Source organism: Oncorhynchus gorbuscha, linkage group LG09 (assembly GCF_021184085.1).
Source record: "Oncorhynchus gorbuscha isolate QuinsamMale2020 ecotype Even-year linkage group LG09, OgorEven_v1.0, whole genome shotgun sequence".
Classification (NCBI taxonomy): Eukaryota; Metazoa; Chordata; class Actinopteri; order Salmoniformes; family Salmonidae; genus Oncorhynchus; species Oncorhynchus gorbuscha.
The window spans coordinates 14,246,247-14,262,944 of NC_060181.1; the positions used below are offsets into that span (position 1 = coordinate 14,246,247).

At 45.3% G+C, this 16,698-nt stretch overlaps 1 protein-coding gene across 1 annotated transcript in view; it reads left to right on the plus strand.

The window, feature by feature from the left end:
- Positions 1–16,047, plus strand: part of LOC124043192 (collagen alpha-2(VIII) chain-like) — a 104,974-nt gene extending 88,927 nt beyond the window's left edge. The window contains exon 3 of the mRNA XM_046361484.1: positions 11,012–16,047. Coding sequence (XP_046217440.1) covers positions 11,012–12,918 — 1,907 coding nt within the window. The 3' untranslated portion in view covers positions 12,919–16,047. The remainder of the gene's footprint in view (positions 1–11,011) is intronic.
- Positions 16,048–16,698: the final 651 nt, after the last annotated feature.

Consider the following 16,698-nt stretch of genomic DNA (forward strand, 5'->3'; position numbering starts at 1 on the left):
TCGATCTCCAAGGCATTCCTAGTCGATCTCCAAGACATTCCTAGTCGATCTCCAAGGCATTCCTAGTCGATCTCCAAGACATTCCTAGTCGATCTCCAAGGCATTCCTAGTCGATCTCCAAGGCATTCCTCGTCGATCTCCAAACATGTCTATAAACCTGACGATATCAAGCCTTGCGTTCATATGACATTTTTTTTTGTGTTTTTGGCGGTAGGCAGACCTAGTGCCGGGAAGGCAAAGTGTTCCCATTTTGAACCATTTCAGGTGTCAACACTGCTCCCTCGCTCCTCTCAGACTGACCATCAGATTTTTTTTTTTCACCTTTATTTAACCAGGTAGGCTAGTTGAAGAAGTTCTTGAACAAGTTCTCATTTGCAACTGCGACCTGGCCAAGATAAAGCATAGCAGTGTGAGCAGACAACACAGAGTTACACATGGAGTAAACAATTAACAAGTCAATAACACAATAGGAAAAAAAAAAAGAAAAAAAGTGGAGTCTATATCCATTGTGTGCAAAAGGCATGAGGAGGTAGGCGAATAATTACAATTTTGCAGATTAACACTGGAGTGATAAATGATCAGATGGTCATGTACAGGTAGAGATATTGGTGTGCAAAAGAGCAGAAAAGTAAATAAATAAAAACAGTATGGGGATGAGGTAGGTAAAAATGGGTGGGCTATTTGCCGATAGACTATGTACAGCTGCAGCGATCAGTTAGCTGCTCAGATAGCAGATGTTTGAAGTTGGTGAGGGAGATAAAAGTCTCCAACTTCAGCGATTTTTGCAATTCGTTCCAGTCACAGGCAGCAGAGAACTGGAACGAAAGGCGGCCAAATGAGGTGTTGGCTTTAGGGATGATCAGTGAGATACACCTGCTGGAGCGCGTGCTACGGATGGGTGTTGCCATCGTGACCAGTGAACTGAGATAAGGCGGAGCTTTACCTAGCATGGACTTGTAGATGACCTGGAGCCAGTGGGTCTGGCGACGAATATGTAGCGAGGGCCAGCCGACTAGAGCGTACAGGTTGCAGTGGTGGGTGGTATAAGGTGCTTTAGTGACAAAACGGATGGCACAGTGATAAACTGCATCCAGTTTGCAGAGTAGAGTGTTGGAGGCAATTTTGTAGATGACATCGCCGAAGTCGAGGATCGGTAGGATAGTCAGTTTTACTAGGGTAAGTTTGGCGGCGTGAGTGAAGGAGGCTTTGTTGCGGAATAGAAAGCCGACTCTTGATTTGATTTTCGATTGGAGATGTTTGATGTGAGTCTGGAAGGAGAGTTTACAGTCTAGCCAGACACCTAGGTACTCATAGATGTCCACATATTCAAGGTCGGAACCATCCAGGGTGGTGATGCTGGTCAGGCGTGCGGGTGCAGGCAGCGAACGGTTGAAAAGCATGCATTTGGTTTTACTAGCGTTTAAGAGCAGTTGGAGGCCACGGAAGGAGTGTTGTATGGCATTGAAGCTCGTTTGGAGGTTAGTTGCACAGTGTCCAAGGACGGGCCGGAAGTATATAGAATGGTGTTGTCTGCGTAGAGGTGGATCAGGGAATCGCCCGCAGCAAGAGCAACATCATTGATATATACAGAAAAAAGAGTCGGCCCGAGGATTGAACCCTGTGGCACCCCCATAGAGACTTCCAGAGGACCGGACAGCATGCCCTCCGATTTGACACACTGAACTCTGTCTGCAAAGTAATTGGTGAACCAGGCAAGGCAGTCATCCGAAAAACCGAGGCTACTGAGTCTGCCGATAAGAATATGGTGATTGACCGAGTCGATATGGTGATTGACCGAGTCGAAAGCCTTGGCAAGGTCGATGAAGACGGCTGCACAGTACTGTCTTTTATCGATGGCGGTTATGATATCGTTTAGTACCTTGAGCGTGGCTGAGGTGCACCCGTGACCGGCTCGGAAACCAGATTGCACAGCGGAGAAGGTACGGTGGGATTCGAGATGGTCAGTGACCTGTTTGTTGACTTGGCTTTCAAAGACCTTAGATAGGCAGGGCAGGATATATATGTCTGTAACAGTTTGGGTCCAGGGTGTCTCCCCCTTTGAAGAGGGGGATGACTGCGGCAGCTTTCCAGTCCTTGGGGATCTCAGACGATATGAAAGAGAGGTTGAACAGGCTGGTAATAGGGGTTGCGACAATGGCGGCGGATAGTTTCAGAAATAGAGGGTCCAGATTGTCAAGCCCAGCTGATTTGTACGGGTCCAGGTTTTGCAGCTCTTTCAGAAAATCTGCTATCTGGATTTGGGTAAAGGAGAACCTGGAGAGGCTTGGGCGAGTAGCTGCGGGGGGGCGGAGCTGTTGGCCGAGGTTGGAGTAGCCAGGCGGAAGGCATGGCCAGCCTTTGAGAAATGCTTGTTGAAGTTTTCGATAATCATGGATTTATCGGTGGTGACCGTGTTACCTAGCCTCAGTGCAGTGGGCAGCTGGGAGGAGGTACTCTTGTTCTCCATGGACTTCACAGTGTCCCAGAACTTTTTGGAGTTGGAGCTACAGGATGCAAACTTCTGCCTGAAGAAGCTGGCCTTAGCTTTCCTGACTGACTGCGTGTATTGGTTCCTGACTTCCCTGAACAGTTGCATATCGCGGGGACTGTTCGATGCTATTGCAGTCCGCCACAGGATGTTTTTGTGCTGGTCGAGGGCAGTCAGGTCTGGAGTGAACCAAGGGCTATATCTGTTCTTAGTTCTGCATTTTTTGAACGGAGCATGCTTATCTAAAATGGTGAGGAAGTTACTTTTAAAGAATGACCAGGTATCCTCAACTGACGGGATGAGGTCAATGTCCTTCCAGGATACCCGGGCCAGGTCGATTAGAAAGGTCCGCTCACAGAAGTGTTTTAGGGAGCGCTTGACAGTGATGAGGGGTGGTCGTTTGACTGCGGCTCCGTAGCGGATACAGGCAATGAGGCAGTGATCGCTGAGATCCTGGTTGAAGACAGCGGAGGTGTATTTGGAGGGCCAGTTGGTCAGGATGACGTCTATGAGGGTGCCCTTGTTTACAGATTTAGGGTTGTACCTGGTGGGTTCCTTTATGATTTGTGTGAGATTGAGGGCATCTAGCTTAGATTGTAGGACTGCCAGGGTGTTAAGCATATCCCAGTTTAGGTCACCTAACAGAACAAACTCTGAAGCTAGATGGGGGGCAATCAATTCACAAATGGTGTCCAGGGCACAGCTGGGTGCCGAGGGGGGTTGGTAGCAGGCGGCAACAGTGAGAGACTTATTTCTGGAGAGAGTAATTTTCAAGATTAGTAGTTCGAACTGTTTGGGTATGGACCTGGAAAGTATGACATTACTTTGCAGGCTATCTCTGCAGTAGACTGCAACTCCTCCCCCTTTGGCAGTTCTATCTTGACGGAAGATGTTATAGTTGGGTATGGAAATCTCAGAATTTTTGGTGGCCTTCCTGAGCCAGGATTCAGACACGGCAAGGACATCAGGGTTAGCAGAGTGTGCTAAAGCAGTGAGTAAAACAAACTTAGAGAGGAGTCTTCTGATGTTGACATGCATGAAACCAAGGCTTTTTCGATCACAGAAGTCAACAAATGAGGGTGCCTGGGGACATGCAGGGCCTGGGTTTACCTCCACATCACCCGCGGAACAGAGGAGGAGTAGTATGAGGGTGCAGCTAAAGTTTATCAAAACTGGTCGCCTAGAGCGTTGGGGACAGAGAATGAAAGGAGCAGATTTCTGGGCATGGTAGAATATATTCAGGGCATAATGCGCAGACAGGGGTATGGTGGGGTGCGGGTACAGCGGAGATAAGCCCAGGCACTGGGTGATGATGAGAGAGGTTGTATCTCTGGACATGCTGGTTGTAATGGGTGAGGTCACTGCATGTGTGGGAGGTGTGACAAAGGAGGTATCAGGGGTATGAAGAGTGGATCTAGGGGCTCCATTGTAAACTAAAACAATGATAACTAACCTGAACAACAGTATACAAGGCATATTGACATTTGAGAGAGACATATAGTAATCACAGGTGTTGAATTGGGACAGCTAGCTAAAACAGTAGCTAAAACAGTAGGTGAGACAACAACAGCTAATCAGCTAGCACAACAACAGCAGGTAAAATGGCGTAGGCTAGGCAGGGGGGGTCGGATTAACTACACACAGAGCCTGAGTGCGGCTGGGGCCGACAGATAAAACATAAACAAGCAGAATGGAATACCGTGATTAATGGACAGTCTAGCACGCATCAGCTATGTAGCCAAGTGATCAGTGTCCAGGGAGGCAGCGGTGGATGGGGCAGGGAAGCTGGACTGGCGAGTGTTATCCAGGTTAAAAACAGTTAGCAGTGGCTAACAATGACTAAATAGCTTGTAGCTAGTTAGCTGGTTAGCTTCTGGAGGTTCTTGTGTGTGTTCTAAAAATAAAAAATAATGGCGATTCCGTATCACATTGGGTGAGGCAGGTTACCGGAAGGTATAAACAAATTAAAAATCAAAAAGAGAAAGTAAATATTGGTCCAGTGAGTGTTTGGGATGCGGCGATTCAGACGGTTAGCAGGCCTGTGCTAACAAGCTAACAGTTAGTAGGCCAGGGCTAAACAAGGTAGCAGTTAGCAGGCCGAATTAGCAAGCAAGCAAGGACGTCGCGATGGGGTGAGTCTGTTTATTCCTCTTCATGCGGTGACATCGATAGACCGGTCGAGGGTCCGATGTTGTAGCCCAGGAGTATGCTTCAGTGGTAGCACAGGAGCTCTGGCCGGGCTAGCTTCAAGCTAAGTGGGTGGAAACGCTAGCCAGGAGTAGTCATCCGGGGTTGCGGTTAGCTAGATAGCTAGTTGAGAAGAATCCAGCTGAAAATGTTCCGTTTGCGGTGGGAATCCGGGGATAAAAAAATAATAGGCCCGTTATGCTCTGGTTAGAGTCGCGTTGTTCGAACTGGCGAGAGCTTTCCGAGCTAAAGGTTAGCTGATGACCGGTTAGCTGAAGACCGCTAGCAATGGTTTGCTGACTGATAGCTGGTAGCTAGCTGGTAGTTAGCTGGCTAGCTTCAGTTGAGGGGTTCTGGATCCAAAGTAGATATAGAAGTACTTTAGAAGAAAATAGCTACATTGGGTGAGGCGGGTTGCAGGAGAGTATTTTACAAGTTGAGGTTTAACAAAATGTTTTAAAAGATATGCGAAGAAAATATGTTTAAAAATATTTTTAAAATATATATATATACAAGGGACACGACACGACATGACAAGACAAGACTTTCGACTGCTACGCCATCTCAGACTGACCATCAGATGCTCCCTCGCTCCTCTCAGACTGACCATCAGATGCAGGCCATCAGTCCAGTAAAAAAAAAAGCAAATTATTATGCTCACTCAGCTGTGCCTCAAGTAAAACAACAAATTATTATGCTCACTCAGCTGTGCCTCACAAGTAAAACAACAAATTATTATGCTCACTCAGCTGTGCCTCAAGTAAAACAACAAATTATTATGCTCACTCAGCTGTGCCTCAAGTAAAACAACAAATTATTATGCTCACTCAGCTGTGCCTCAAGTAAAACAACAAATTATTATGCTCACTCAGCTGTGCCTCACAAGTAAAACAACAAATTAATTTCAATATGGTCTGAGAAGAACAACAACATTTGCAATTCAACTATAGCCAACATGCAGTGATAATGTATTGGGCCTATAGCTTACTGCACAAACCTCATTGCTACAGAATTGTTTTTAATTGGTTAATGTTGCATATGCTTACATTTCATATCTAAAATAAAATCAGAGCAGTAGATTACGGCTTGTAATTTGACTCAGAAAGTGATCTTGGTTGGTGACCACTGGTGTATCGAATCATTGTACCATCTAAACTGCAATAAAATATATTTTGAAAAACTAAAAATATTTAATTTTCAACTGTTTGAAGTTGGTGTACTAAACCGAAAGCAAAAGATTCAAAAACAAACCCTAAGAACAGGAAGTATAGAAATAGCACACATAGAACAGATCTACCACTTCATAGACTTCCTTCTAACGATGATGACAGATCTATAACTCACAATACTATGTGAATTTGATCGGGTAGCACAAAAAGTTACATATTGCAGCTTTAACAAGACTCCATCTTAACTCCTCAACATTTACTGGACAGGTTGAACAGCGCAGAAGAGAACCTCCCTGAACAGTTTTTTTTCTTCTCGTCAAGACCAGTTTGTAGGGAATCTATACGGAACAAGAATATATAAGCAACATGCAAAGTGTTGGTATCATGTTTCATGAGCTGAAATAAAAGATCCCAGAAATGTTCCATAAGCATTGAAAGCTTATTTCTCAAAAACGTTGTGCACAAATGTGTTTACATCCCTGTTAGTGAGCATTTCTCATTTGCCAAGATAATCCATCCACCTGACAGGTGTGGCATATCAAGAAGCTGATTAAATAGCATGATCATTACACAGGTGCACCTTGTGCTGGGGAGAGGAAAAGGCCACTCTAAATGTGCCGTTTTGTCAAACAACACAATGCCACAGATATCTTGTTTTGAGGGAGTATGCAATTGGCATGCTGCCTGGAGCAATGACTACCAGAGCTGGTGCCAGAGAATGTAATGTTCATTTCTTTACCATAATCCGCCTTCAACGTCATTTTAGGGAATCTGGCAGTATGTCCAACCGGCCTCACAACCGCAGACCATGTGTAACCACGCCAGCCCAGGGCCTCCACACCCGGCTTCTTCACCTGTGGGATAATCTTAGACCAGCCACCTAGACAGCTGATGAAACTGTGGGTTTGCACAACTGAATAATTTCTGCACAAACTGTCAGTAACCGCCTGAAGGAAGCTCATCTGCGTGCTCGTCATCTTTACCAGGGTCTTGGCCTGACTGCAGTTCGGCCTCGTAACCGACTTCAGTGGGTAAATGCTCACATTTGATGGCCACTGGTATGCTGGAGAAGTGTGCTCTTCACGGAATAATCCCAGTTTCAACTGTACTGGGCAGATGGCAGACAGCATGTACAGCGTTGTGGGGACGAGCGGAATGCTGATGAACATTGTGAACAGAGTGTCCCATGGTGGCGGTGGGGTTAAGGTATGGGTAAGCATAAGCTACGGACAACAAACACAATTTACCCCACCAAAATGATTACTTTTTTGGGGGTCGGATAAACACTTCAAACAGCCTACCCGACCACTCGGAGGCGTCCGTGTGGTCCTAAAGCACACAGTTGCCTGTTTTGTATCACATTCCAAGGATAAAACTGTGGAGGACAGAAATGAAGTGAAAGTTGCGCTCCTGACCAAACATGACCCTAGCTACTGCATTTACCATATTATTTGTCGAGTGCCTTTTGTGCCGAGAGACACTGAAAATATTATAGATCATTACATTCTACAAGGGCCCCTAGCTGCCTCAAAACAAGTTCCTTTCATGGCAGGCACATTATCAATAACTCACCATGAAACAACGATTGACAAAAGCATATTCCAGCATTCAAAATCTAAGAAAATTACGTAGGAGGATGAAAAATAAAATAAAATGAAAGTTTATTTGTCACAAGCGCCGAAAAAAAACTGTGAAATGCTTACTTACAGGCTCTAACCAACAGTGCAATTTGAAAGTAAAAAATAGGTATTAGGTGTACAATAGTTAAGTAAAGAAATAAAAACAACATTAAAAGACAGTGAAAATAACAGTAGCGATGTTATATACAGTAGTGAGCCTATAACAGTAGTGAGGCTATAACAGTAGTGAGGCTATATACAGTAGCGAGGTTATATACGGGAGCGAGGCTATTTTAATAATGGGAATTGATGGGAAATGATGTAAATGATGTAAATATATCACTAGCCACTTTAAACAATGCTACCTTATATAATGTTACTTACCCTACATTATTCATCTCATATGCATATGTATATACTGTACTCTACAACATCGACTGCATCCTTATGTAACACATGTATCACTAGCCACTTTAACTATGCCACTTTGTTTACTTTGTCTACACACTCATCTCATATGTATATACTGTACTCGATACCATCTACTGTATGCTGCTCTGTACCATCACTCATTCATATATCCTTATGTACATGTTCCTTATCCCCTTACACTGTGTATAAGACAGTAGTTTTGGAATTGTTAGTTAGATTACTTGTTGGTTATCACTGCATTGTCGGAACTAGAAGCACAAGCATTTCGCTACACTCGCATTAACATCTGCTAACCATGTGTATGTGACAAATAAAATTTGATTTGATTTTATTTGATTTGATTTGAGTGAGGCTATATACAGTAGTGAGGTTATATACAGTAGTGAGGCTATATACAGTAGTGAGGCTATATACAGTAGCAAGGTTATATACAGTAGTGAGGCTATATACAGTAGTGAGGCTATATACAGTAGCGAGGTTATATACAGTAGCGAGGTTATATACAGTAGCGAGGTTATATACAGTAGTGAGGCTATATACAGTAGTGAGGCTATATACAGTAGTGAGGCTATATACAGTAGCGAGGCTATATACAGTAGTGAGGCTATATACAGTAGTGAGGCTATATACAGTAGTGAGGCTATATACAGTAGAGAGGCTATATACAATAGTGAGGCTATATACAGTAGTGAGGCTATATACAGTAGTGAGGCTATATACAGTAGTGAGGCTATATACAGTAGTGAGGCTATATACAGGCACTGGTTAATCGGGCTGATTGAGGTAGATATGGTTAACGTGACTATGCATATATGATGAACAGAGAATCGCAGTAGCGTAAAAGAGGGGTTGGCGGGTGGTGGTTGGGGGGACATTATGCAGATTGTCCGGGTAGCCAATATGCGGGAGCACCGGTTAGCGGGGCTAATTGAGGCAGTATGTACATGAATGTAGACTTAAAGTGACTATGCATATATGATAAACAGAGAGTAGCAGCAGCTTAAAAGAGGGGTTGGGGGGGGGTATAATGCAAATAGTCCATTTGATTAGATGTTCAGGAGTCTTATGGCTTAGGGGTAAAAAAACTGTTGAGAAGCCTTTTGGTCCTAGACTAAGCGCTCCAGTACCGCTTGCCATGCGGTAGCAGAGAGAACAGTCTATGACTGGGGTGGCTGGGGTCTTTGACAATTTTTTTAGGGGCTTCCTCTGACACCGACTGGTGTAGAGGTCCTGGATGGCAGGCAGCTTAGCCCCAGTGATGTACTGAGCCGTACGCATTACTTTCTGTTGTGCCTTGCGGTGGGAGGCCGAGCAGTTGCCATACCAGGCAGTGACGCAACCAGTCAGGCGCTCGATGTTGCAGCTGTAGAACCTTTTGATGCCAAATCTTTTTTGTTTCCTGAGGAGGAATAGGCTTGTTGGTGATGTGGACACCAAGGAACTTGGAGCTCTCAACCTGTTCCACTACAGCCCTGTCGATGAGAATGGGGGCGTGGCTCGCTCCACTACAGCCCTGTCGATGAGAATGGGGGCGTGGCTCGCTCCACTACAGCCCTGTCGATGAGAATGGGGGCGTGGCTCGTTCCTCCTTTTCCTGTTGTTCACAATCATCTGCTATGATTCCTATGTCCATTAATCTATGATGTTGGCTACCTTTGTCCATTCCTATGTCTATGAAGATACTTCACCTGAAGTTTTGACATGAGATGGATCCTATGCCAGCATAAACGAGGCCTATACCCTGGTTTTAGAGTTCAATGATGGATGGGATCAACAAGTGGTAGCCTACATCAGCCATTCTGGACACACATCTATTCTATTCTGGATTCACACGTCTTGCTGTCTTTCTAGGGCTTGTGTAAATGGCATGCAGCTACCACCACCTATTGGCCATGAAACTAAATTGCATTGGTATTACCTCTTCCACAAATGCAATAAGTGGAAAATCAAGACACTTCAGTATTGCTCAATAGTTATTGCCTGTATTTAAGTTAATTTAAGTACAAAATTGCCAGCAAATCAACAGAAATTCCTATCTACTTTATTTTGACGATGTTTAATAAGTGTATGTCATAAAGTATAAAAAATCAAGAGAATCGCACACTCCATATTTAAAGTCCCAGTTATTTATTGGGTAAATCACCAACATTTCGGCATCACTGTGCCGTCTTTACATTTACATTTACATTTAAGTCTTCAGGGTGGGGGTTATATATGGAGTGTGTGACTCTCTTTATTTCATATAGTTTATAGTTTATTCGCCGTTATTCAGTACCTCCACACAAAATCATTGTTCTGGGTGTGCGACCAGCTCATGTTTTGTATTCTAATAAGTGTAAGTCAAAATACAAATGTATCATCAACAATGACAGGACAGACGAATGGGATGATTGTTGTTGTCAAATCCACGTGCCCAGTTCTAAAGTCCCGGTGGCTACTTAATGGTGTTTACCTAAACCTCATACCAAACCAAGTGTTGATCTAAGCTACTGTGGGTCAAAGCTTGTCTGAAAAAAACTGTTCGGTCTTGCTTCCAGTTGTTTTTCTTCTTTAGCCAACTTCCTACTAGATCAGCTAGTCCAATATTCCACACCCTAAAGGAGAACCTAACCTGGGTACTGTTCCTGAATTCCCTGCATCATTGTCTTGACAAACAAAACTAATTAGACAATGGCATGAATTTGGCAATGCAGATGCACACTGGCACTAATGTAGAACCATATCTATACAGTATTCACTGTAGGTTTTTCAATTCAGTTTACTGTGACGTGAACCGAATGCCTCTTTCAATCAAGTGTAAAATCAATTATAGGTTATTGCAAATCCAGGGTTATTGAGTGCTGTCTTAAGGACATATTTACAAACCTTTTGCTCATCTATTTACAGAGCCAAGTCACTGACTAAAGAAAAAAAAATAACTGGGGCTATGTCCCAAACAGCACCTTATTTAACTTAGGGCCCTGGTCAAATGTAGAGCACTATATAGGGAATTTGGGAAGCATTGGAGATGTCATTTGGGACGCATGCTTGGAAATGTTTCATTTTTCAAAATGTAAGAAAAGGGATTTGAAAGGGGATGAACAGGTAATCACATGATCTTCCATTTTCTCCTACAGACATGCCACCCATGATGGACGTAAAGGGCGAGCCAGGGCCCCAAGGAAAACCTGGACCAAGAGGCCCAACTGGGCCCTCGGGACTTCCGGGAAAACCAGGGCTGGGGAAACCAGGTCTCAATGGCCAACCTGGCCTTCAGGGGCCTCCAGGCTTTCCGGGCATTGGGAAGCCAGGACTTCCGGGTCTCCCAGGAAAAGGGGGAATTAAGGGGATGACTGGGAATAATGGCGAGGTTGGACTCCGGGGTGAACCAGGCCCCAGAGGACTTCCAGGTCAACCAGGTCTCCCCGGCCCAGCTGGCCTGTCTCTTAATGGCAAACCTGGCCTTCCAGGTGGGAGTGGCCAACCTGGGTCTCGTGGAGAACCAGGACAGAAAGGTGGGCCTGGAAATCCTGGGGAGCGTGGACTCAAGGGAGAGAATGGCAATGGGAATCCTGGATTGCCAGGAACCAGGGGCCCCAATGGGCTCAGGGGCCCCCCAGGGCCAGCTGGTAATCAGGGCATGGGAAAACCAGGACTTGACGGGCTTCCTGGTCCTTCTGGGCCTAAAGGGGACCAGGGGCTCCCAGGAGGAATAGGAGAGCCAGGGAAGGCTGGAGGTCCAGGGCTGCAAGGCCAGCCAGGATCCGTCGGATTGGGCAAGCCTGGTAATGATGGATTGCCTGGAGGACCCGGTCCACTTGGGCCTAAAGGTGAGCCAGGACAGCGGGGTTCTCCAGGGTTTCCTGGAGGTCCTGGCTATGGCAAACCTGGTCTACCAGGGACAAAGGGAGACAAGGGCCTTTTCGGGGGACCAGGCGTTCCTGGAGATAAGGGAGAGCCTGGGATGGCAGGACAGCCAGGAGACATGGGCCCAGATGGACAGCCAGGACCACCAGGAATACAGGGCCCCATGGGGCTTTCAGGAAAACACGGCATGCCTGGCCTGAAGGGAGATTTGGGTCCACAGGGGCATCCAGGTCTGCCAGGGATCAGAGGGGACCAGGGTCCTGGTGGTATGTCTGGAAAACCAGGCATTCCTGGAGACAAAGGGCTCCCGGGCCCTAACGGGGCTATCGGAAAACCTGGGCCCAAAGGCGAGGCAGGGCACATAGGCCTGCCAGGAAATCCAGGTCTGTTAGGCAATCCTGGACCAAAAGGGGAGCTTGGGTTTGTTGGGTCTCCAGGACCAAGAGGCCAGTCTGGAATCCCCGGTCTGCAGGGGCCTTCAGGGCCAATGGGGCCACAGGGTATCCCAGGTCTGAAGGGCGAACCTGGGCTGCCGGGTCTTCCAGGTCTGGGCAAGCTCGGAGAAAAAGGAGTTCCAGGTCCCCAAGGTCCCCCAGGAAAGCCCGGCAACTCTGGATTCAACGGCAACCCCGGCCCTCCAGGGCCCCCCGGGCCCCCTGGCCCTGCAGGAAACGGACAAACCGGGGTGGCTGGGCTAACGGATTCAGGGCTGGGTGGGGACGAGGTACCAGACGGGAGGAACGGAAAACCACAGTTTGGCCGTGCAGATCTCTCCGCCACCCTGGCTCCCGCGTTTACCGCCATCCTCACCACAGCCTTCCCTCCCTCTGGGACGCCCATCAAGTTCGACAGGACCCTGTACAACGGGCAGAATGCCTACAACCCTGCCACCGGTATCTTCACCAGCCCCATGTCTGGCGTCTACTACTTTGCCTACCACGTGCACGTAAAGGGATTCAGTCTGTGGGTGGCACTGTACAAGAACTATGTTCCAGCCACATACACCTACGACGAGTACAAGAAGGGCTACATGGACCAGGCGTCCGGTAGCGCCGTCCTTGAGCTGAAGGAGAACGACCAGGTGTGGATGCAGATGCCCTCGGATCAGGCTAACGGGCTCTACTCCACCGAATACATCCACTCGTCCTTCTCAGGGTTCCTGCTCTGTCCCACATAATGGCCTGCTAGTCAACTATCACCTAAGGTGCCTTCTGATGTCCCTGTATCAAAACACCGGCAGCCAGAATAACACCACCTGTATAATGTTATCATCAACAACATCAACAACGACAGGAAAAGACGTTGTGAACAGAAGATGGAGAATTCAAAAGCAGGAGAAGGATACTTCATGCTGTGCTCTGTTTTTTATCTCTTTCTTTAAAATGTCTGTTTTTTTATTTTTACTTGTTTGTTTTTTTAGCTTATATTATTATAATTATTATTATTGTCATAATTGTTATTATTATTATTATTTTGTCATCGTTGTCTGTATTGTTGTTGTTTATTGGATTCGGACTATTAAGTACCTTACTTTGTCTAAGTAACATTTATTATGCTGCGTTCATAACTATTTGGGAAGGTGGTAAATACCATTTGGATGCAATCACGTTCTTTGAACTCATTGAGAAACGTCGATTGGCTAACAGCTATCGTGCTTGTAAAATATTATGGTGTTTAAAAACCATATTAATAGCTTGCTTTTTATAAATAATGTTTTGTTGTTGCATTTAACTGTCATAAATACTGTTATAATTTCCTTAGTAGGTGACGTTGGAAGTCAGCATGTGGGAGAAGTCGGAGCTCAGCGATGATAGACGAGTTTCCCACTAGTAATTACCAGTTAGAGGAGCTTTAAATTGTTTTTTTTTTATCCAGTCGTATGTGGTAAATACAACCTTCCCACTTGGTTATGAACGTAGCATTAGACCTACCCATGTGACTGCACATCCTACCCAAATGCTCTGACATCAGTAGGATGAAATCGTCAGACCCTGGGGCTCTGATTGGTTCCCCTGGCTGCAGTCACTTCCTGCACAAAAACCTCCCATTTTCTTCTGTGTGCGCGTCCTTCCTATTTAAATCAATATTTCACATAAAGATGTACCATTACACATACAGTATGAAGTGTATATTCATTAAACAATTCCTTATGTGAAATAATATCCAATACTTTTCACTTTACTTAAAAAAATGTTTTTTAAATGACCTGTTATAGGGATCGATGGATCATTGTTTATCAGTATGCTCTGATGTTTTGACAGTCAACTTCTAGTTGTCTGTTGGGTGCTAATTTTCTGGTTTTGGATCATGGCTATGACTTGACCAATAAGAAGTCATTGCTGGTCATTCTAGAAGGTGACGGTTTTGGATCATGGCTATGACTTGACCAATAAGAAGTCATTGCTGGTCATTCTAGAAGGTGACGGTTTTGGATCATGACTATGACTTGACCAATAAGAAGTCATTGCTGGTCATTCTAGAAGGTGACGGTTTTGGATCATGGCTATGACTTGATCAATAAGAAGTCATTGCTGGTCATTCTAGAAGGTGACGGTTTTGGATCATGGCTATGACTTGACCAATGAGAAGTCATTGCTGGTCATTCTAGAAGGTGACGGTTTTGGATCATGGCTATGACTTGACCAATGAGAAGTCATTGCTGGTCATTCTAGAAGGTGACGGTTTTGGATCATGGCTATGACTTGACCAATAAGAAGTCATTGCTGGTCATTCTAGAAGGTGACGGTTTTGGATCATGGCTATGACTTGACCAATAAGAAGTCATTGCTGGTCATTCTAGAAGGTGACGGTTTTGGATCATGGCTATGACTTGACCAATAAGAAGTCATTGCTGGTCATTCTAGAAGGTGACGGTTTTGGATCATGGCTATGACTTGACCAATAAGAAGTCATTGCTGGTCATTCTAGAAGGTGACGGTTTTGGATCATGGCTATGACTTGACCAATAAGAAGTCATTGCTGGTCATTCTAGAAGGTGACGGTTTTGGATCATGGCTATGACTTGACCAATAAGAAGTCATTGCTGGTCATTCTAGAAGGTGACGGTTTTGGATCATGGCTATGACTTGACCAATAAGAAGTCATTGCTGGTCATTCTAGAAGGTGACGGTTTTGGATCATGGCTATGACTTGACCAATAAGAAGTCATTGCTGGTCATTCTAGAAGGTGACGGTTTTGGATCATGGCTATGACTTGACCAATAAGAAGTCATTGCTGGTCATTCTAGAAGGTGACGGTTTTGGATCATGGCTATGACTTGACCAATAAGAAGTCATTGCTCTATCCAACTTGTGTAAGATCCACACAAAGCAGGGGACACATAGAGACAGCAGTATTAAACATGGAAGAGTAACCATGCTTTCCCCCGTTTTCCTCTTCTTTGAAAAAGCATCAATAGTAACCAGTAACCTAAAGAATTATAAATACTGTATATAGAACACATTAAATAGACAAATAAATAAATCTATGAATAAATGTGTAAGTTAATCATTATATTAATAAATAGATTATGCGTCAGCTAATAGACAGAAATTGTGGGCCAAATGCGTTCGGATCAATGTCATGTTTCCCTGCATCGATCCATTCTGTGGGTATTCCCATTTACTACCTGCATTGCAGCTCCCATGTCACCCTCATTTCGTGCTCTATGGCACACACATATTGATGACATCACTGCTTCTTGTGTCCGCTAACGCCATGGCTGTGGCCGAGCAATCAATGCCCTAGTACCTTTCACATTAACATTTAGAGTGAACGTTCTGAGGGATAGCTCACATTAAAAGCCTCATTCTGTCTACAAACTACAAAGCACATCACAACTACAAATCACATTAACAACTGGCTAAAGGCCATCCAACCTGTTTCTACAGAGTAACCCTTTCAAGGTTCAGATGAAACCCAATGGGTGCATTGGGTGCAGTTCAAATGATCTTACACAACGCTCCCAGTATTTGGTGCTATAGTTATCTCATTGTAATGATAAATGTACAGTAACAATGCATAATCCTCCACAAGCCTCAGTATAACATAAAGGCTATACATTAATTTTCCACCTAAAGATACATCCGCAACTAAAATGGTTTGTCCATTGCTTGGTTAAATGGAACATCTGATGTTGCCACAGTATATTCCTTGTGGAAGTCCTGTGACAGGATATGAAAGGTTAACTTTTGGAAATGACCATACATGAAACTCCATAATAAGTCATGAGAGAGAGAGAGAGAGACAGAGAGAGAGAGAGAGAGAGAGAGAGAGAGAGAGAGAGAGAGAGAGAGAGAGACACTGACAGAGAGGGAGGGAGAGAGAGACACTGACAGAGAGGGAGGGAGAGAGAGACACTGACAGAGAGGGAGGGAGAGAGAGAAAGAGAGAGAGAGAGAGAGAGAGAGAGAGAGAGAGAGAGAGAGAGAGAGAGAGAGAGAGAGAGAGAGAGAGGGAGGGAGTGAGAGAGAGAGAGACTGACAGAGATGGAGGGAGGGAGAGAGAGACTGACAGAGAGGGAGGGAGGGAGAGAGAGAGACTGACAGAGAGGGAGGGAGGGAGAGAGAGACTGACAGAGAGGGAGGGAGGGAGAGAGAGAGAGACTGACAGAGAGGGAGGGAGGGAGAGAGAGAGAGACTGACAGAGAGGGAGGGAGGGAGAGAGAGAGAGACTGACAGAGAGAGAGAGGGAGAAAGAGAGAGAGAGAGAGAGAGAGAGAGAGAGAGAGAGAGAGAGAGAGAGAGAGAGAGAGAGAAAGGAGGGAGAGAGAGAGAGAGAGAGATAAAGAGAGAGGGAGTGAGAGAGAGAAAGAGAGAAAGAGAGAGAGAGACTGACAGAGAGGGAGGGAGGGAGTGAGAGAGAGGCTATGTGGTTGTGAAATTGTTCTTGCATAACAGTTAACATGGCTCTGTTATTTCTGGGAGAAACGGTGGGACAAGGGTGAGAAGGGTGTTT